Raw genomic sequence first — 22,465 nt, 5'->3', positions numbered from 1 at the left:
AATCCCCGCCCCCACTTACAAACAGTACTGCCATGCTTACAGCACCCACAACGCCAGCCACCTGCGCATCTCAGCAGGAAGAGCCGCTGATGTATTTTAATTAGCGAGAGAGTGAATTACATCAGGCGACAAGAGCCCCTGACTCCTCCTTGACGGCCTGGGAAAATGGAAAGACTCGAATTTTCAATTTAAGGTTTAGTTAGATAATGCCTCTCGGTGCCAGTAGATTACAGCGTGGATATTAAATCCTGCAGGATTTGCACGAGCAGAATACCAGTGGAATCCGTAAGTAGGTGGGAGACGGCAGCGCCAGGGAGCGACCGTCCTCTGGAGGGCCGCAGAGCCAAGAGAGGATCCGCAGTGAAGCTTTTTAGGGGAAGGAAGTTCCAGGTTAGGATGTACATGGGCAACCTGGGGTCTTTAGAGGTTCCCTCTTGAGATGCCTCGGGGCCTCAGGTGTAGCTGATGCAACATACCCGGAAGAAAGTGCATAAGAGAAAATGGGGGGTAGGTCTACATGTGATTGGGGGGCTCAGGAGTCTACAATACTAGCGCCCCCTTGGGGAGGGGTGTTTGAGCTAGTTGGTAAAACAGGGGGCTAGGAAGTAGCATTCCTGGGTTCTGCTCCCCGGTGGGGGGAGATGGTGGCTGGACCAAAGGGCAATGAGAGCCTGGATTCTTGGGTTCTAGAGAGGTGACCGGGTAACTGGTTACCTCGTAAGCATCACCCTTAATTGGTACCAGGATCAGCCTGCTGCAGGCGGAGGGCTGCTCCAGCCCCCATGGGGGTTGGGAGATGGGCCCCCCATGCAGGGGTCTGGGAGCAGGGAAATGGTTCCTGTGCATGGGGGGAGAAGGGGAATCAGGGAACTGGTTCCTTTGCATGGGGGGGCAGAAGCAGGAGTTGGACACCCCGCATACGGGGGTGGAGGGGGCAGAAGTCTGCAGCCCTGTGCATGGCGCGGGGAGGCCAGGAAGAGAAGCCAGTCCCCCTGTGCATGGGGGGAGGGATGGAGCAGGAGTTGGACACCCCGTACACGGGGGGAGAGGGCAGAAGTCTGCTGTGCGGGGGAGGCCAGGAAGAGAAGCCAGCCCCCCTATGCAGGGGGAGGCTGGGTCCTGCTGCCAGCCCCTCTGCGTGAGGGGTGGGCAGGTGGGTGCAGGATCCCAGTTAAATCAAAGGTTTAACTGATTAACCAGGATTTTACCTAGTTCTGTCTCCCAACCTTGGGAGGAGATTGCTGAATTAGTGTTTCAGCAAGCGAACGGGACTCCGGCTGACAGGACCCAGCTGACTTTTTGCGCCCCTCTGTTTGCTTTTGCTTTCCACTGATGTTCTAACAGGCCAGGGCACTGGCAGGAATTTCTGCCACACATGCAATCTAATACTCAGAGCCAAATCCCGTACGTGTGTTGTTGAGTAGTGGGCCCGGAAAGGCAATTGTAAGGGTGTGGCTTATCCAGGCCTGGCACAGAGGCATGCCACATGACTTCTGCCTACACAGCACCCAGCAACAACATTCAAGCTCCCCTTTGCCCACATGGCTTCACTCCCTGGCGCCCAGGGTTTGCAGCAGCTGCGAACAGGCCAGAGCAGTAGGTAGGAAACGTGGTGTGAATCATTTCAGAGGTCGGTTGGATAACAAGACTGTGCAGAATTAATGCAAATCAAGCCAATTGCGAGGGATCAACCCTTTGGCAGCGTTTTGACCAGTCGCCAGCTCTCTGGGATTAGGAAGAGGACTTCATGGGAGGAAGATGATCCTGCAGTAGCATGACTTCTGCCTTCCTCTGAAGCATCTGGTGATGGGCACTTCTGGAGACAGGATGCTGGACTATATGGACCATGAGTTGCCCAGTTTAACAATTCCAGTTTCTCTAGGGGTAGAGAAAATACTCTCTCCATAGGAGACTGGCAAATGGAGAGAGGTGCAACAATCTAAGTCAGTGGTTCTTAACCTTACTGCAGCCTGAACCCCTTTGGTTCTCAAAATATGTTCTTGCACCCCTGATTAAAAATTGTTGAAGTAGGACCTAAGATATATCATACAAATCTGGCATGTCTCACACCTCCAGGGGGTGCGTGCACCTCAGGTTAAGAACCACTGATCTAAGTAAATGATGCATTGTTCAGAGTCCATTTTTAGCCTAACCAAGTTGGAGAAGACCTGTGGTCCCCCCGTCCTGCCTCCAACCATGCTCAGGTGTTTCAGTTTTAGTGTAGGGTTATGGGTTCAAATTGCACATGCAGGGTCCCAGCTCCTGGCCGGTTTCGCCCTGCTACAGCACCTGCTCAAGCTTTGCCCAGCTGTCCCTTCAGGGGTAGCTAGGCCTCACTCGAGTGGGGCTGAGACCCTGTGCACCACATTGCAATGACCTGAGAACTCTCCCCCAGCCTCCTGTCTGCACCCATTGGTGCTGCCCCACCTGCTTCCCTCCCCATGGGGGCGGGGCCTCAGTAGAGGGGGCGGGGCTATAGGTGGGGCTGGGGCCTCCCATCAGGAGGCTACATCTGCCCCTGCTTCAGAGTAAAACGCAAGAAACCCTTATGGGATAAGCTAAATTCAAGGGAAGTTTATGCCGGGCCCACATTCAAACTTGGCTGCTACCCTGAGAAACCAGGGTTCCTATAGCTTCCAGAATTCTTGGTGTGAAATTCTGGCCCTGTTGATGGCACAATATCCATTGGAGCCAGGATATCACCCGTGGCTGTTTTTAATCCTTACTGTTAGGATTGGGCTCTTCTGTATGTCACAGCCATGAGTTCTGTGCTAGAAACACCATGCAAGGCCCTTGCCTTCTCTGTGCCTTGGTTTCCCTGTTAGCATATGCAGCTAATATTTGCGTACTTCCCAGGATAGAAGTGCTGAAAATTAATATTTGCGAAGCACTCGATGCTCACTCTGCTAGCAGGTGCTGGAGAAAAGCAAAAGGTCATCCCTTATTATTCTAATGTACAGGTTGGTTGGCTTGACAGTTCGTGAGGACTATTAATGGACTATATACATGATTGATGAGGTTCTGTCGGATTATTAGTTTTAAGTAGGATGAAACGTGTAAATTAATTACCACAATTATCTGCAAATGTTTTATAGGGTTCAAACTTTCACTCGTGGGTGAGGCGAAATATTAACCTTTTAGTTCTCTTCCCGCAGCATTTCCTTCTCTTGGACACTGAGGTTAATTGAGAGCTGTTTAAAACATCCTGTTAGAGGAAGGAGTTTGGAGTGGTAAATGACTGGATCGTCTGCTTGTTTCTAGTACTCACTTGTCACAGAGAGGCCCCGGCTGAGATGAGGGGCCTATTGTGGTAGGCCCTGTAACGCACAGTATGCTCAGAACAGTCTGAATAAGAACAGGCTGTTCAGAACCAGACCTGTGAGGGGGAGGCTGAGCCGGGAGACAGCTCATTTTGTTCAGGCGGGGGAGGACGAGCTGGGGCTGGAAGAGAAAACAAATCCAAGCTCAAAGTCTGGCCCAAGGAGGTGAGGCTGCATGAGGCTAATGTGCAGCCAGGTCGGAGGATGGGTCTGGAAAATCCAGTGTGTTTTGATGCACGGGTGAAGGACATCTTGGGCTGTAGAGTAGGTGGCGGCGTCCTACGTGGAGTCCACTAGCTATTGCATGGACTCATGAACCAAAGGGCGGCCTGTCCAGTCAGCATCTGCTATGTCCACAGGGAGCCGCAGAGGTTGTAATGCTCAGCACATCTCCGCGTTGGGCTCACTGACCTTGGAGAGCGCTGCGGGGGCTCAGCAGCTGTCCCCACTGGCGATGGGCTCTCCGCAGATGTGGACACGATATGCACTCTGCCCTGCCTGCCAGCCTTGGATTCTTACCTCCCGCCTCCGTTTGTTCTTCTTGCACGAGGGGAACATAAAGCACATGACCAGTGTTCCCTGTAAGCTGAGCGCTTGGGTGGCTGCCCAGGAGAGATTGCAGTGCTGATTAGCAGAGTGCCTAGAGTGCCCACAACCAGCAGCATGTTGGTGGTGCACACTTGCATATGTCTTGGTGCACAGAACAACATTTATTCTACACAGGGCTGAAAGAGATTAGAGGGAACATTGCACAGCACAGTCCACGGCTGTTTCCTGTGGCATTTTGCACGGGGCTGGAAAAAACCCACCAGTGTCTCACTGTCATGGTTAGGCAACCAAAGCGCTATCATGGCCGTGTGATCGGAATGATTTCAGTGGCATCCAGAACCGTAGTTGTGCACCATTGTACAAACACATCAGAAAGACAAAGTCTCTGCCCCCAGAAGCTTATAATCCAGGGATAAGGCAGGCATCTGGTATGTCTACACGTGTACCCTCTTTCGAGAGAGGGATGCAGATGAAGACATTCGAAATTGCAAATAAAGCCGGGATTTAAACATCCTGCGCTTCATTTGCATATCCGCATTATGGCGCTATTTTGAAATAACAGACGCTGTTAAGACGCGGTTATTTCAAGAGAAAACCCTTCTCTCGAAATAACTGATAAACCTCATTGTGGGTGTGTCTAGACTACAGGGTTTTTTCCAAAAAAAGTTGCCTTTTTTCATAAAAACTTTACCTACATCTAGACTACCACCGCGATCTGTCGACAGTAAATCGAAAGAATGCGGCGGTTTTGTCGACAGCGGTAAACCTCATTCTACGAGGAATAATGCCTTGTTTCGAAAGTCATCTTTCGAAAACAGAGCTTTTTCAAAAGAGAACATCTGGACTCTCTTTTGAAAAAGCAAGCTGCTTTTTTGAAAAATCTTCTTGTTGTCTAGACGCTCTTTTTTGAAACAGGCTTATAGTCTAGACATATTGGCTACGTCTAGACTGGCATGATTTTCTGCAAATGCTTTTAATGGAAAAGTTTTCCGTTAAAAGCATTTTCAGAACAGAGCGTCTAGATTGGCACGGACGCTTTTCCGCAAAAGCACTTTTTGCAGAAAAGTGTCCATGGCCAATCTAGATGCGGTTTTCTGCAAAAAAGCCCCGATCGCCATTTTCGCGATCGGGGCTTTTTTGCAGAAAACAGTACTGTGCTGTCTACACTGGCCCTTTTGCGCAAAAGTCTTTTGGAAAAAGACTTTCGCCCGAACGGGAGCAGCATAGTATTTCCGGAAAAGCACTGATGATCTTGCATGAGATCGTCAGTGCTTTTCCGGAAATTCAAGCGGCCAGTGTAGACAGCTGGCAAGTTTTTCCACAAAAGCAGATGATTTTGCAGAAAAGCTTGTCAGTCTAGACACAGCCACCCTGTATGAGGAATAAGGGTTATTTCAAGGGAAGGGTTTTCTCTCGAAATAACCGTGTCTTAACAGCGTCTGTTATTTCGAAATAGCGTTATTTGCAATTTCCTGGCTTCATTTGCAATTTCGAATGTCTTCATTTGCATCCCTCTCTCAAAAGAGGGTGCAAGTGTAGACATACCTGCCCGGGAACACAAGGGAAACCATGAGCAGCAGCTCAGTCTGTTTGTTAGTGCAGGTGTTAGGCTAAGAGCCAGGAAACCTGGGTTCTGTTCCCAGCTTTTCTCCTGATTTGGGGTAAGTCACTGCTACAGCATTTCTGCCCCAGAAAGTAGAGTTCATGTTTCCTTATCTAAAGCAGTGTGTGGAGGGTGTAGTTCTAAATGTCTGTGAGGTACATAAGAACGGCCGTACTGGGTCAGACCAAAGGTCCATCTAGCCCAGTATCCTGTCTGCCGACAGTGGCCAATACCAGGTGCCCCAGAAAAGGTGGACTGAAGACAATGATCAAGCGATTTGTCTCCTGCCATCCTTCTCCAGCCTCTGACAAACAAAGGCCAAGGACACCATTTTATCCCCTGGCTACTAGCCTTTTATGGACCTAACCTCCATGAAATTATCTAGCTTCTCTTTAAACTCTATTATAGTCCTAGCCTTCACAGCCTCCTCTGGCAAGGAGTTCCACAGGTTGACTACGCGCTGTGTGAAGAAGAACTTTCTTTTACTAGTTTTAAACCTGCTACCCATTAATTTCATTTGGTGTCCTCTAGTTCTTCTATTATGGGAACTAATAAATAACTTTTCTTTATCGGCCCTCTCCACACCACTCATGATTTTATAGACCTCTATCCTATCCCCCCTCAGTCTCCTCTTTTCTAAACTGAAAAGTCCCAGTCTCTTTAACCTCTCCTCATATGGGACCCGTTCCAAACCCCTAACCATTTTAGATGCCCAGACACGAGGCTAACAGTGTGTCAGGTCACTAGCTGCATAATGCATCGAGCTCCTATGTGTCCAACATGTCCCCAGATTAGCCCTGGGCCCAATGCTGGAAGCATGTACGGGCATGTTTATATTCTTTTTCTCATGCACTTGGCTTCAGCGGGATCACATGCCGTGAGTAAAGCTAAGCAAGTGCATAAATGTTTTCAGGCTCAAGGCCCTAGACTGTAAACTCATCAGAGCAGTGATGTCTTCCTAACGGCCTGAGTCAGCTCCTGGTGGAGTTAATGGGCCCCGTTTCATCACATTCGGAAGTTATCGGTACCACGGTTTTAGGTTCAGTATGGATAGTGGGTGGGAGTGAGGATGATTTTCCAGCTTCTTCACACCAGAAGTTTCCAATCATTTGGATACGTGCTTGTGAAGGATCCGAAGACTGGGATGTATATTTGGCCTTCAGAGGAACTCTAGTCACCATTTGTAACCCTCGAGCAGTTTTCCCAGGAAGCTGTATTTTACACCTGCTCATTTGCAAATGCAAATGCTCCCTGTCATCTGTTATTTCTTTTATGCAAAAAGCGGCAAATTTATGTGGCAAAAAATACTGTGAGAACAGAAAGGTTCCCGTGCAATTAGCTTTTATTGCCCTTAGTTATGCCTCTCAAGAATTATTCATTTTTAAACTTTACAGTCAATATGTACAAAAGAAAGAGGTGGCCCGAGATGCTCGGGTAAGAAGAGCCGAGGATTTGAATGGACCCACAGGGATCAATAAGAGGTCTAACATTTGGGGGCAGTAGGGGACTGTCGCAGAGCCTGCTCACCCTGTCCCTCTGAGGGTGGGGCAACAACACAGTAGCCTGGCAGTTACATCACTCCGGTCATACCCAACAACCCAGTCACCTGGCCTAGTGGTTAGAGTCAGTAGGCCTTCCCGTGGGGAAAGCATGTCTCAATGGGCAGAGTCAATATAGAACAGCCCCTGACCTCGGGGTAGTGTGGCTCAGTGGTAGTACCTTGGAACAGGGAGGTGCCCTGGGATGGGGGGGTCTCGGCCCAGGATCCTGACGGTGGGTCAGTGCAGAATCCACCCAACCACACTGTCTCGTTTGGGTGAGAGATGCCGCCCACGCCCCCTCCCTGGGTCACTTCCTACCATGCCTCTTGCTGGTCTCCAGGATCTGGGAGCTCTGGGGTCAGCTGTGCTCTCCCGGGGGCATCCGCGGGGTGCTGCTTGGGCACCAGCATCTCCAGTTTCCATGGTCCAGGCTGCTCCGCAGCAGAGGCTGCCAAGGCACGTCCTTCCTCCTCAGCAGTCTGCCCGGACTGAGCCAGGCTGCTCCCTTTTATACTATGGCTTCTGGCGCGTGTCCAGTAGTGTCAGATGGGCGGGGCTTCCGCAGCTGAGAGCTCTGCGTTAACCTCCTCCGCCCAGTGCAGGGCCTGTTCACCCTGTCACCAGGACATGGGTCACATTCCTCGCTGGTGTAAACTGCCCTCAATGGGGTGATGCTGATTTAGGCTAACTGAAGATCTGGCCCATTACTTTCCTGATCTTCGGTTGTAAGCGACTGATCCACTAGCCGACTAGCTGATAAGCGAAAGCTGAAAAGCTGGTTCCTTCCAGCTCCATGGGAAGGGGCAAGGGGGCAGTGGCAGTGTTCTGCATTTGAAACGTACAAGAGTCCTCGCTGGGGCTCTTGTACATTTCAAAGCGGAACCGCTGCATGGAATCTGGGGCCGGCGGGGGACTCTCTCTGGCCCCTGCTGGCCCCGGGCTCCACGCGGCGTTTCAGTCTTTGAAATGCACACGAGCCCCCCTGCTGGGGCTCATGTCCATTTCAATGGCAGAACGCCACGCAGCACCCCTGCCTGTGAAATATAGCAACAGTCCAGCAAGACTCTTGCTACATTTCAAAGCGGAAGCGCTCTGATCGACCAATCGAAGAGTCGATGGAAATTCCAGCGACTATTCAATTCGTTGATTCATCTAATTTTAGCATCCCTCTCCTGATCTCCTGCTCAGTGGTGCACATTGAGAATAGCTCTGTTTGTCAGTGGAATGACAACACCACACCGAGTATAAGTAAGTGTGAATAAACTCAATCCGGCGTGGTACAAACCTATGTAAGTGTGTTTGGGGGGCCCAACTCCGGCACTGCTGAGCGCCGGCAGATGAAATGAAGGTCTAGTCACAAGACAAACACTTCAATGCTGCTTTGGCATCATCCCAACATTCCTGAACTTGCCTGTAAAAGCCCAGATTTGCTGTGTCGGCAAAGACGCACTTTGTAGCAGGACAGTAAAACGCCACCCATGAATGAAACAAGCCATGCGAGGATAACTGTCTACTCTAGGAACTTGTGCCAGCACATCTCGGGCAGGGACCGCACCTCTTCACTGCAGAAGTCTGTTGTGTAAATTGCCTAGTATTGCAGTGTTAAAAACCCATCAGTGCAGCCCCAAGAACTCATGAACGTGGCAAAACAAAAAACAAGAGACTGGATAGTAATAATTAATAGATTCTTTTTGTTTCTTTTAGCACTTTTAGCACACACAAGACACCTTTCCAGCTACTCTTGGCAATCAGGAGGGCTAAAAGTTATTTTTTAAAGGAAGTACCTAAAAGGGTGTTAAAAGGGAGAAGAAAAAATGTTTTCCTTAACCTCTGATGACAGGAAAAGAAGCAAGGGGCTTAAATTGCAGCAAAGGAGACAGGTTGGACATTTAGAAAAACTTCCTAACTGTCAGGGTGGTTAAACACTGGAATAAATTGCCTAGGGAGGTTGTGGAATCTCCATCTCTGGAGATATTTAAGAGCAGGTTAGACAGACACCTGTCAGGGATGGTCTAGATGGTGCTTGGTCCTGCCGTGAGGGCAGGGGACTGGACTTGATGATTTCTCGACGTTCCTTCCCGTTCTATGATTCTATGAAGCTCAGATGCTCATTTGAACACGTCTCCAGGTCCTGGTGCTTCAACTAGAGCGTCAAGTAGTGCGAGAGATGACAAAGCTGATTACGGGGAAAAAAACCGTGCAAAAGTCCGATGCCCCATTGGCCGTACCATCATATTTGGCAGTGCAGGATGGTGTATCTGGATCCAGTAAGGCATCTTGTGTCTAGTGTGATCCTTCAGCTGGTGACAATTGCTCTGCTATACAGGCCAGATATTGTATGAACAGTCCTCATGCCTTGCTTGGGAAGATGGCACGGGGAGGATAGGGTGCGGTGGGGTGGCAGGCTTTTCCTAGCATTGCCAGGGGCATGGAAAGGTGCCTAAATTCCACATTTTTCAATGGCTGGATTTGGGCTCTGACGACTGTGTTCAAGAAGGGCACAAACCCACCAACCAGCGTGTGGGCGGCACGCCACCTTAGCCCCCTTGGACTGTGAGGGTGCGTCTACACAGCAGGGCTAAACTTGAAATAAGCTACGCAACTTGAGTCAAGCTTATTTCAAATGTGGGCGCGTCTACACAGCACGGACTTCGAAATAGAGCACTCTTCCTCCAACTTCCCTTCCTCCTCGTAGAATGAGGGTGACAGGAATCGAAGTAAGTCCTCCGGCTGGACGTTATTTCGACATCATGCCGAAGTAACTGCTTGTGTGTAGACGCGCACTTTGTTATTCCGAAACAGCGTCAATGATTCCGAAATCACAGTGCTGCGTAGACGTCCTTTGAGAGAGGAAGAGCCTGCGTTCAGGCCTCTGCTTTGCAGTCTGAGCCCAGTGTGGTTTGTATAGCGTGGGTGTTGCGATAGTGCCCCGGAATCCAGGGTGCTCGGTGTCACACAAACCCGCAACAAAAAGACAGGCCCCGCCCCAAAGAACTCACAACCAGAGTATAACACACAAGACAAGGGGACGGATGCAGGTGGAGAGGGGAGCACAAGGAAACAGCAGTGGAACAGCAGCGCATCCACCCCTTTCTGAAGAACAGCGACCACCTTTGACAGGCCTCATCTGCTTCCCTTCTTCAGGCCCATAATTCTCGGGCACTCCCTGGCTAGCCAGGGTGCTGGGCGTGTGAACACACAGCCTCACCCGTGTACATTCAGCCCTGCCACGTGGGCGCTGCAGCCTCCCTGGAGCACAGCACGCTACTGCCATCTCACGGTTGGCCTGAGCAGATAGGGGAGAGGACGGAGACCGTTCCTCTGCTCTCCCCGCCAGCAGCCGTCGTGCAGCTAATTCCCCAAGGGCTGTGTGACGATGAAGTGCCTCCAGGGGTTAATGCTGATCTAGGGAGAAATGCCGGCGTGGGAAGAGAAACCCCAGAGAGGCCCAGCCGCAGGGATGTGCCGCCCCACAAGTGCTATGAAGAACCGGCAGTTCAGTGCTGACACCTATTGGATGCTCGTGTCTCTCAAACCTGGAGTTCCCCGGTGCAAATCGACAGGGCATTTTCCTGTCTGCTCCCCTCAGAGATTGTGTCCCAAGGAGACTCCCTTCTGCTCCAGCAGGCGCCCCACTCCCCGGCAGGCAGAATCGGACCTGGGACCTCTGGGGCTTAGTGCGTGAGCCTCTGCCCGGGAGCTAAAAGCCAGTAAAGCAGACTCATTATTCTCGCTGTAGGTGGTCTCAGTGCCCCTGGATGGGACAGTGCCCCGCCCAGCAGGTGTGTGGGTTTCACTGGCATTGACCTACCGGGGAGCCAGGACAACAGGGCCTGATGCTCTGTCATGTTGCCCCCTTTGGGCCGGCGCGAAGTGGGCGATGGCACAAAGCGGGCTGGCAGCGGTTTCCACTGCGGTGGCAGGGATGTAAATTGACCCGTCGAGGTGCAGAGCCAATGACTCTTTACTGCTGAGCCGCTGAGGAACCCCCCGCCCCCTGTACCTCTTGCCTTGGCGTCTCCTGGGTTTCAGAGGGCGCTTAGCAGAGAAATTCCCATGTGGAACGGGCTGGCATTTGCTGTGAATCATAACGGGGTCTCTCTTGGATATCTCAACCTATGGGGCCTCTGGGCAGAGCTGGGAAGGGCCCTTGTGGCTCCTCCTCCGGCCCCGTGTTCTGATTCTTTTCATCGACTCCCTCCTCCGGCAGCCCACCTGCAGCGCGCTCACCACAAGCTCCGCCCCCTCCCGGGGCGATGCTCATCGCCTCGGCTGTGTTCCCCTCAGATTCCGGTTCCCTTCTCCCCCTTGGAATCTAAACAGAGTCAGGGCAACGTGAGCGGACCCCCTGGGCAGTGGTGATTAGTCTGGAGTTAATCAGCCAGCGTCCGGAAGCATCCACAAGCAGGAAGGGCCCAGAAGCTACAGCCCTCCTTCCACTCCCTGGTGTCATGTCGCTAGATACAGGGCGTGGAAAAGGGATGGGATTTGGGGTCTCATGTGGCACAGGGTCTGGCAGCATTGAAGGCCAGCCCTGAGCGTGTTCCTTTCTTGCTGGGACTGGAAGCAGAAGCATTGACTGTCTGTTCCAGTCAGATTTCCAGCCCAGCTCTGCAGCTCCTAGAGCAAGTGTTTCTTAAACTTTTTAAGGCCACCAAACAATCTTTTTTTTTTATGTGGAACACCAGGGGAAAATTGTTGACCAAAAAAAAAAAGCGGTCGTGGCCCCTTTAATTGCCACACATGTTGTCCCCCCCAACAAATTTAAAAGAGGCCGCGGTACACCTCCAACTGTCTCGTGGCACACTGTTGTGCCGTTGCACACAGTTTCAGAAACACTGTCCTAGAGGAACTGGGCGATGGACTGGACGTCAGAGATTTCTGAGGAGGGCTCGTAACGCTTGGGAAGCAAGCCTCAAAGGTGGGGGTCCGGGACTGAACTACCCCACAGCGTGGGAATGTGTAGATTTCTACGAGACTCTGTCCAAGTGTCACGCAGCTAGGTGTCAGGCAGGGGAGTGAGTAGGGACCGCTCTCCCATGGAGGGGGGTTCATTATTCTCTGTGTCAGAGCTGGCTCTGGGTACACTGTCCTGCAGCTGTAACGTTCATTGTTTTATGCTCATGCTACTGCGCGTGCTCCGAATCTGGGCTGGCGCGGAGGGTCATTCCCGTGAGCTGAGCTCCATTATTGTCAGGAGTCACAAAGACGGCGGTGGCGGGGGGCTGAGGCTGCCTCGTGCTTAGGAGTTGGGGCAGATTGGGTGGCGTTCAGTCCTTCCCTGCTTCCAAGGAAGGCGGTTTTGTAAAGCTAAGTTAATGTGGGCGACCTGCCTGTAGACACACCCAGGTTATAATGTACCAGCTTGTTACAGATACCTGGTCCCAGGCCAGGAGTGAAATAGCTTCTTCCGCTCAGCCCCCTTTGTATCATAAAACCGCTACACTGGTCTTTAACAGCCGTGGCCTAACCTTTCCTTCCGCGGGAGTTCAGAATTCGGCCCAAGGCGCACAGGCCCGTGCGTGATGCAGTCTGTGAACGGCACTAGTAGAGTTTTGTGCAGAAGTGGGTATTCGGGGGAAGCAGCCATGGAATCACTTTTAAGGGGAGGCCGCAGACCAAGTGTGAGGTTTGTGGGCAGAGCTATGTGGCAGAGGGGTAGGAGTGTGGCCCATCCGGGTCAATAAGCAACGGCAGGGGGTTCTGAGTTAGAACAGCGGATTTGTTGTAGCTCAGGGGATGTTGCAGGACGGGGAGGGACACCCATCAGGTGTAGACTCCGCTTGTCCTGGGTTCTCTTTGTGCCTCTTGCCAGCAAGACCGATCTCCCTCGTTTTCAAAAGCCCTGAAAGTCGTTCAGAATGGCACAAACACACAGTCCGCAGAGAAAGAAATCCTGACCCCAGCCGCTCCTGGGACACTGAGGTTTCTCTTTTATTTCTGCAGTGCAGGTTACACCCTCTAAGAATCTCATGAGCACAGCGCCAGCCGGCCTGATGCAACGGAATTCCCAGCGGTGTTTCTGCTTTTATCCAGGCCGACAAAATAATACAGCAGTGCATGCCAAATTCACCTCTAAGCCCCAGGGCTAATCCACGAGGTCCAGTGAGAAAAAGGGCACTGCTTGATGCGCAATTGCTTTCCATTGGGCAAGAGAGTTTCAAGCAAACTAGGGGTGCTGGTTGGACAAAGTGGGGGGCCTGCTTCTCATACGGGGATAAATCAGGAGCAAGTCTGTTCAAATCAGTGGTGTTACACCAGTGTAAAACACTTTTGCAAGATCAGAATCATGCCCACGCAGCAAGACTGTTCTAAAGTAGGCAATATTGTAGAGATGGGCGTGAGACATACATTTCATTAGGGGGGATCTTGGGGAGGAGGATATAGTCAATTTCCCTTCCTATTGACATAAGAGCCTGCAGTGAAGCTTGGATCTAGATCTCCGCTTTCCCCAAAATGTCTGGGTTCTTTGGACCCAGCGTTTGGGGATCACGCTTATCTCTAAACAAGTATGAACGAAGGAAATGGGAGCATTTATCAGAGTAAAACCATCAGCGTGCCTTTTAAAAGCCATGACGAGTAACTTAAAAACAAAAAATAGGCAATTGGGGATGTATTTGGAGCAGAAGCCAAAGAAATCCTCTTTCTAAATGACCCCATCACTAGTAACTAGTCAGTGCATCGTCACCCTTCCCCTCTGTGGTTTGTATTAACAGTTGCTGAATATATTATATTACCACATATTGTTTCCCTGGGTCCATGACTTCAGAACCTGTGTCCCAATCCCCTATGACTTAAAGTAGCAGCCAGTGCCGTAGCTTATTTTAGTATCTTGCACACACGCACGCACACAACTGTAGCTTAAATTTTCCAAAGCAAATAACGGAGCCCAACCCCACCCGCAGCACCTTGATTTTCTTTAAAACATGGATCTCAAAGAGGAGGCAGCCATCTTTCAGACTCAGAAGTTTTGTCTGAGGAACCGGATGCAAAAAACAGCACACAACTTTGCGTTGGGGATTAACTGTAAAGTAATTTTCACCCAGCAATAGGTGTGACCTCATTCAGCCAGATGCTGCAAGCGTGTGAGAGCAGGCCAGGTGCAGAGAGAGAGGGTGGGCTAGTTGCGAATCCGAGGAAGACTTGAACCGAACAAGCCACAGAAAGTAGCTACAAGCACTCGCTTCTTGGCTCTGCAGCAGCAACTTTGATAGGCACTGAACTTATGGGCAGCAGCAAGCTCTGGTGCGCTTCGAGATTTTGAAGTCAACAACAACTCCACTCCATTGCCCAGGGGAAAAATTAAGTTGGATCATTGAAACACGTAAGGTCTCTGCCCTGGTTTCTGATGGTGTGACAGGTTGTAGTAGGCCTCAAAACCCCATGCTGGAGGCTTGGGGCCTTGTCAAATCCCACCTCAGAAAAGAACCATAGAGAGATCCTCCAGGCAGGCTAGAGTGGCTATAGGAGGAACCAGCCACTCAGAGGCCAAGAAGGTCTATAAAAGGAGTTGCGGGACCAGAGTCAGCTCAGTGCTGCTAGAAATCTCAGAGTGAAGAGAGGGTTCGTGGCTGAGGGGAGGATGGGCAGCACCACGGAGACCTCTATCTGGAGAGCTGTGGTGGACTATATTGAGGCTGTGAAATAAAGCCCTACAGTAAGGCAAAGGAAGTTGTCTCCAAGAGATGAAGCCCTGGAGGCATCACTCTTGAACAGAGTGGGCAGCGGGTAGCTTGAGGGATGCTAGCAGAGGGCACTGAGATGGGGCCCTGTTAAGTGTGTACCCGGAAGAGATTCGTGCTTGATCACACATGGGGGGGTGACTCTCCCAGAGGGGGCTGAGTTGCCAAAGAGCCTTTTGGCTTTGAACAGGCAAGAGTGGAGGGCGCTCGTGAGAGGGGAGTGCTGCCCCGTGACACCATGGTATGGTCAGAACCCTCCCCCTTGAAATATGAACCTGAGCCAAAAAATAAATTCCTGAACCAGAGAAGAAAAACGGCACCAAAATACATGAGCCAGTTTTGCCGAGGGCCGGGGGGCCACCTAAGAAGCCTAATCAATCTTCCATTAGCCGGATGGATTTTCTGTTCCTTTTTTCATTTGATGAGGAGGCCGGAGGGGCGCGTTAATGGAATGTAGGGCCTTTGGCAGCCAGCCCGGGGAGGAATGACTGGAAGGGGTTACTCTCTGATGCTGCTTTGGTGGCCTTTCTCAGAGCAGTGCTTAGGCCCTGGTGATGTCTCCCATGTGGCAATCTATGGAAGAGCATCTCCACAGAGAGGCCAAGGACTGAATGGGTCACAGAGACAGATCCACCCTTCCCACTTGTGGAGGATGAGGCTCCTGGCAGATTGAGCCGTATGGATAGAGGCGCATAGGCAAAGCTTGGCCTGCCAGTTCCCAAGGTGACCCTGCCTTGTAGATTCACAGAGAATATCAGACTCCAACTTGGCACCTGTCACCAGCTCTAGAAATTCTCTCAGAGACGACTGTGTGGGTTGGGAGAGCAGGAAGCCCATCGTATGATGCTGCGCAGAGGAAAAGACCAGTGCCTCCCATCCCAGATCCCCAAAGCACCGAGAAGCAGAGCAATCGGCTCGGCCGGCAGAGGAGGGTGTTGCAAGTCGGGGACTACAAAGGCTACAGGGGCTGTGCTTTTTACAGTTCTTTGGGGCTGCGGAGCTTTCAAGGGAAATATAAAATGGTCTTGGGAGTGATTCTGAGTCGGGAAAAGTCCTCGTTTCCTCTGGCACCAACCACCCCATCCAGCCCCTCCAGAGACTACAGCGGGAAGGTTAAGAGCGTAGCAGGTTCATCTATGAATTTCGTGGTTGGGTCTCCACTCCTGGCACATCTGGCTTTTCCCACGGATCTTGGGACTCAAGGTGCCTCGTGCGAAATGATTCCGTTGCCTTTGTTGACGTAAAAGGGGCGATGGTGTGTCTGCAAATAGAGAATTTCAGACATGTGAGTTAAGAGAAGGACGGTAACTTGCCGTCTGTCTTTTCTCTGCCCTCAACATGCACTGCCTCTGCCATCTAATGAACCACCTCACGTCCCCCTTTTCACCTGAACTTCCGCCCTGCTTTTGGGAGTGTGACACCACCCATCCCCTTTCTTCTGAACCTGGAGCTGCTTGACTTATTCGGTGCAAGCTTAGCCCTTGTTCTCTGGCCACATGGACTTTGGATGGGCTTCATTCTGGGGCAGAAGATCTACACAAAGTCTCCGCATTCATTCAATCCCACATGGGTCTCCAAAATAGGACGTGGATGGAGCATGTGTCTGCTGCCAGGCTGAATTTCTCACATGGATTATTGTATGCGGTTATTCATTGTTTGGAATTCCTCGGTGAACTAAATGCCACCCTGTCAGAGGCTCACAAATGACTTTCTGGTGTCTCCCAAGGATCTCTCTCACAGGGACATGTTTCCCAGCACACTTTTCTAGGTCTAATCCTGTCAGTAGGCACAGTCTGTGTGTGATGGGTCAGCGAAGTCACATGGTGTTTTTCTGCTCTCCAGCTGGACGACCCAAAACCCTTAAACGTGACTGCAAGGAACGAGCATTGTGAAATACCCGGTGTTCTCTCCTCAAGCCCACGTGTGACTATAGGTTTCTGTGTGACAAGTTCTCAAAAATCTGCGCAAACAAAACCCAGTTTGTGTGAATCTTCCTGAATGAGAAAGGGACAGCAACAACGGTGAATTTGAGCAGCTATTGTACGAATTGACCCTCCTCTGCTTGTTGCTGTTTCAGTTGTGCTACTTCACAACAGCATCTAACCTCACGCTGTTCCCACCATGTTGATCTGGCTGTGTTTACATCCAGAAAGAGACCCCTGCAAAAAACCAGCTTTGGCTGGCAGGAATGAGCTTGCAGCACTTGCAATCCACACCAGCCACCTTATGGGTGGGTTGTGCTAGTTGGTTGCAACACCTCAAGCAAGATCTTCAGCTCGGAGTCACCTGCATTGGCAGGGTGACTCTGCAGGGTGTGGCTGCAGGAGCTCAACGGTTCCCTTAATTAGATCCTATAATGCCGTGCATCGCTTCGGGAGATTACCCAACTGTCCCTGCTCCCAGCAATGTTGCTGGGCTCCAAAAATATGCTGAGCCAGCTGGAGTTGCAAGACGTATGGAGGTGTCGAAATGAGCACAGCCATGAATATGCCATAAGTCAGCACAAGGGTGAGTGTACCAGCCTTTTTATGACATCAATATCCTTAGGGTTGCCAGATACTTTCACAAAAAATACCGCACATGGCGAGAAAAAAATTGGTTGACGGGAAAAAAAAAACAGGGGGCTAAACCATAAGAACAGGTTCAGTATTTTCTGGGGTCTTTTTTACCGGACAGAGCCCACAAATACCGGACTGTCTGGGCAAAAACTGGACACCAGGCAACCCTACATATCCCTGCTTAGTACAACAGGGTACGAGCAAAGGCAGCCTGGGCTTTGCATCATCATGATACACTAACCTAGATCCAGCTCATGCCTTGAGAAGGGTTGGGTGGTGTGACAAGGTGCTGAAGCCCCCTGCCTTGCCACACACCAGCCTAAGAAAAGAGCAATAGAGAAGTTTTCCAAGCTCCTTGGAGCGGTGGTATGAGAGGCAACCCACCAGGGCCCAGCTAAAAACTGTTTTGCGCAAAAAAGCCCCGATGGCGAAAATGGCGATCGGGGCTTTCTTGCGCAAAACCGCGTCTAGATTGGCACGGACGCATCCGTGCCAATCTAGACGCTCTTTTCCGCAAATGGTTTTAACGGAAAAACTTTTCCGTTAAAAGCATTTGCGGACAATCATGCCAGTCTAGACGTAGCCAGACTGTGGAATGATGCATATGAGATGGATGGATGGATGGATGGATGGATGGATGGATGGATGGATGGATGGACGGACCTAGCATGTCCATCCATCCCTGCTGCTTGGCCCCCATTTCTTGCACCTGCTGCTTAATGCATGTGAATTCCTTTTGCTTTACAGCTCCAATTTCCAGTGTAATTAAAGAAAGGAGAAAAGCTCCCCTTTAAATAACTCTCTGCGGACTGACGGTTCTGGCCTCCTGGAGCAATGCAGTCCGTTGTGCGAATTAATATTTACAGGCCTTTTAGAAGGTGGATTACTTAAATACATATTTAAGGCTATTTTAAAAGCCAGATTATTGGCCCAATAGACTGTAAAAGCTCCTACCGAGCCACTGCCGTGTGGAATGTGTGTATCTATTTTGCAACTTTTTAGTGCTCATATTAATCATCTGGATTGTTTGGTTCAGCTCTATTTGGTGAACAGAAGCTATAAAAATAAAATAGCCCCATCTACTATATGCATGAGAAAGAAACCCAAGTGTTTACATGGGGGAATCTGTCCAGGTTGTTGATTAATAGCAGAGTGCTCCAAAGGGTGTGAGTGGCATTAATGGAGTTGGACTATCACCACAGATCCATGCCTGCTGTGGGTCTCACGCCTGGTAGATAGTTGATCCACCCTCAATTTGATCACTGTCCAATGGACTTGAAAACCCTATTTCGCTAGCCTTGCTTCCCTATTATAACAATGGGCTACAGCAGTGACTTCCTGGTCCTACCTAACTCCTGCTACTGCAGGGATATTAAGGGCAGGGGTGAGGAATCTCCGGCCCACAGGCCACGTGTGGTTTCTCAGAGTTAGCCACTGGCAGGCGGCCGGACGGTTGTTTACCTGAGCGCCTGCAGGCACGGAGCCTTGCAGCTCCTGATGCTGCAATTTGCCTTTCCCGGCCATTGAGAGCTGTGGGAATCAGCGCGGACGTGGCCACCACCACGTCCCACAGCAAACTGGGGCCACTGGGTGCTGCAGGGCTTCCTGCCTGCAGAAACAGCGTGTTGGCCCACCAGTGGCTAACCCTGACAAACCGCTTGCAGCTGGAGCGCCAGAGATTCCCCACCCCGGTCTATTCTTTCCGTTTGACAGAGCCAAATAGTCACCCTAAAGCAGTCATTTTGCAAGTGGTTGCTGCTTGCTGTGTTCCTTTCTTCCAGCTGGTAAATGCTGGTAACACCTGGTATTTTCCCCCCTTTTCCATTCTTAGGGCGATGGAACGTTCTTACAAATGCATAATAATGATCAAAAGAGAAACTTTCATTTGGAAGAGGGAAAGTTCATGCATTTAATTTAGAATTTGCAAGATGCTAAGATACTTTCAATGCTAAGGGAGATAAAGGAACCAGGGTAACTAGGTTCCAGTAGGTTTTTATGTGGTCATTTGTTTTGCTAAGGGCTTGTTAACCCAGCATGGTTTTTATTTAGCAATTGAATAAAATGGCTTGGCATCTTCTCTAGTCCAGTGTTTCTAACTCCTGTGAGTTGTGATATGTGGTGTTTTTTGTAAGCCCCCAGCTTCTGGAGTCAGGTGATTACCTACGAATCGCTGCTTTTTTGTTGGGAGAGGGGTTAAGAAAAATAAACCTCTAGACATCACAGTAGCTGGGAAATCCTGAAAACATGAAATATGAAGACTCCGAAAGCAGATGGCATATAAAAAGGCCTCCCCAAATGCACTATTTTAAAAATCTCTTGTGGTGTTTAAACACATGGGGTGGGTAATATTGAAACTTGTTTACACCAGTGGAAAGTGGGTGCAAAACACATCCACACAAATCTAGTTTCTGACCACTTGGGAGAGCTAGGATGACACAGCAGCAATGAATTGGGCCTATTTTTCCTTAAGACTGATCCTGGACCTGCCATATGCTTGATCATACAATTTTAAAGGCTGATTAGCATGTGAGACCGTCTTATGCGATGGTCTGTGATGTGCAGAGCACACCGTATGTGCTTTCTAGGCACCATGACCAGACTTCCCATAGGTAACCCCCACAGAGTGCCCAGTAATATTGCAGAGTATAAACAACTGTGCCAAGGTCTAGATTGGAGCAGATTTCCATGTAAAGCCTGATCATTAAGATTTGGAATGGGATTGAACCAAAACCCTGCATCCAAATGCTTCTGAGCCGCCGGTGACGTTTAGTTGTTCTCCCTTCCCCAGATCTGAAAACTCCCTGTCCTTATAAGTCCTCTGTGCTCCCATAGCAGTCTCTTCTCTTGTTGAAGCCCCAGAAATGCAGAAGCCTCAGTCTCATTACTTACCAGTATGGATTGCTTGGAGGATTTCCATGTCTGCGGCTGCACCTTTGTAGTTTGGTGTCTCACGATTGCGGGGTAAGCTGTGACAATACAAAAGTAGCTAGTTAGGAGCAGTGGCGGGGTTATGATTTGGTCCGAGTGGTATCCCTTCTTGCAAGCACCCTAGCAAATTACAGGGTTAGAAAATATACATAGTTAGGAATCAGTCTGCCACCAAAATGCAGCCACTTCTGGGGTGGACGGCAACACCACTCAACAGCTGAGGGGGAAGGGAGTGGAAAAAAACAACCTAGCCAGTTAAATTGTATGGGGGAGGCAGAATGTAATTAGCTACGTTCTAGGTAGGCCAAGATCCCAGGCTAGCTGCTCTGACTCTTACAAAGAGCAAAAGGGTCTTTAATTGCTGCACACAAGCAAGACCGTGGATTTACAGCTTAGCTGAAAGATGGCATGTCTGCAGCCCCCTAGGGGCACCATGCCATGGGATGTGACTCAGAAGCAATAGCTGCCTCTGCTGACCAGCCACCGCGACCATAGCCTTTATCCTGGGCTTTTCCATTCTAACACCTAAACAGAGGAGTGGAAGAAGGAGGTGGAGTGAGATATAAAGCAGCTACCCCCCCCCCCCCAAAGCCTTGTATTGGCCAGGCCTGGCCCTGGTTAGCAGGAATTGATGAACCTTGGATGCCCTTGAACTGGCAGTAGCCAGGGAGAAGAAGAGGGAGAAATCCTGGGTCCAGTGAAGTGTTCCACCATGTTCCTTTGTTTTAATGAATGGCGGTTAATGCCTGGCTCTTACTACATCTCAAACTGCTTCATAAAGTACACCAGTGTCGTTATAGCCATTTTATCAAGGGGGAAACTGAGGCACAGAGCAGACAAGGGACTTGCCCAGGGTCTCCCCACAGGCCAGTGGCAGAGTCAGGACTACACCGCAGGTCTCTTGAGTCTCAATGCAGTACTTTCTCTACTAGGCCACACTGTCTTCCACATTATTAGGTTAATCCCGTTAGGATTTAGCAAGGGGAGGGGTCAGTGGGTGATGTTCACCGGAATCCCTCCTTCCCCGCCCTCCCCTACTGCCAAATTACTCTTCCACTTTCCCCTCCTTCCTTCTCCCCCATAAACCACCTCGCGCTGACAATCCCAAAGTTATCAAAACCCTGCTGTCGTGGCTCACTGCATTCAGCTACTCTGCTAACCAGGCCAGAGCGCGTGCTCTGGGCAATGTTCCCTCTCATTTTTTCATCCGTGTGCAGAATCAATTTTGTTATGTGCACCACTGATAGAAACACCCGCTGTGAGCGGCTGGGGGCTCTGCTAATCAGCTGGGCTGACCTGAATCTCTCCATATAGGGAACGCTGGCTCCAGGGGCCATAGCTCCAGGCTCCCTGTCTTGGGGAGCAACAGAGAGTGGGGAAAACAGCTCCCCCCCATCAGTCGCTATAGAATCTAACACCTACACAGAGGGGTGGGAGAAGGAGGTGGAGCGAGGTATAAAGCAGCTACCCCCCAGATCCCCATACCACTCTTAGTGAACAGGCTGCCATCGGACTGTTTGCTGAAGTCACCCGGTGAACTCTGCCCCATTGGGGAGAACTGATACGGCAGCTTAGTTCCATTGCTCACTGGAAAAGAGAAGAGCTTCGGTTACTTAGGGAGGTTGCCTTCCAGGGGTAAAAGTCCTCGTTTGAATAATGATCAGCCTGTGCAATTGTCTGGCACCTGCTGGGCGTATGGAACTGAGATCCCTGGGAATGCAAACAAAGGACTGTTAATTACCCAACAGCTATCTCGTTTAGTCCTTACCGATTCCTGTGGGGAGGGAGGGGGCAGCAATGGGAGAGGAGGAGCTGCGGCTGAGTCTTATAAAACTGCACAAGGGTCTGAAATTCCAGTTTCCTGGGCGGGGGGGAGGCTTTGAAAACCTTAGCAGGACCCAGTGAAGGAAGGGAAGGGAAGGCCCGGAGCGCCGAGGGGGGTGTAAGTCGGAGGTGGCCACCTCCTCAGGGCAGGTGGAGAAGGTAGATGTTAGCAGGGTGTTTGGACAGTCTCAACGTTCTGCATAGGGACTGGGAGGAAGAGGTTTTTTTCTTCCAAGAAACCACCACGAGTGTGGGTGGGGGTGTGGATGGTGCCAGCCAGGCCGTGAGAAACTGGTACGCAAATGGGAATCCTTAGTCAGGCTCAAATCCACCAAAGCTCCTTGACCCTCAGACTTTGGGACCCAAGGCAAGGTCCAGTGAAATCATAGGGAATCTGTGCCCGAGCTTTGGATCGGGCCCTGGCTGCTGAGGGGGAGTCTGATGGGAGAGCATGTGGGAA

At 50.6% G+C, this 22,465-nt stretch overlaps 1 protein-coding gene across 2 annotated transcripts in view; it reads right to left on the bottom strand.

Moving 5' to 3' along the window:
* Positions 1–12,896: 12,896 nt before the first annotated feature.
* TRIM29 (tripartite motif containing 29) overlaps positions 12,897–22,465 on the bottom strand; it is a 31,114-nt gene continuing 21,545 nt past the window's right edge. The window contains exons 7-9 of one of the 2 annotated variants that reach the window (XM_006117224.4): positions 21,667–21,768; positions 20,143–20,219; positions 12,897–15,956 (exon numbers count right to left, since the gene is read on the bottom strand). In XM_006117224.4, coding sequence (XP_006117286.1) covers positions 15,894–15,956; positions 20,143–20,219; positions 21,667–21,768 — 242 coding nt within the window. In that variant the 3' untranslated portion in view covers positions 12,897–15,893. The remainder of the gene's footprint in view (positions 15,957–20,142; positions 20,220–21,666; positions 21,769–22,465) is intronic. The other variant, XM_006117225.4, reaches the window with a different exon arrangement.

Source organism: Pelodiscus sinensis, chromosome 26 (genome assembly GCF_049634645.1).
Source record: "Pelodiscus sinensis isolate JC-2024 chromosome 26, ASM4963464v1, whole genome shotgun sequence".
Lineage (NCBI taxonomy): Eukaryota > Metazoa > Chordata > Testudines > Trionychidae > Pelodiscus > Pelodiscus sinensis.
The sequence above is the reverse complement of the archived record's forward strand: the minus strand, read 5'-3'. Positions and strand labels throughout refer to the sequence as shown.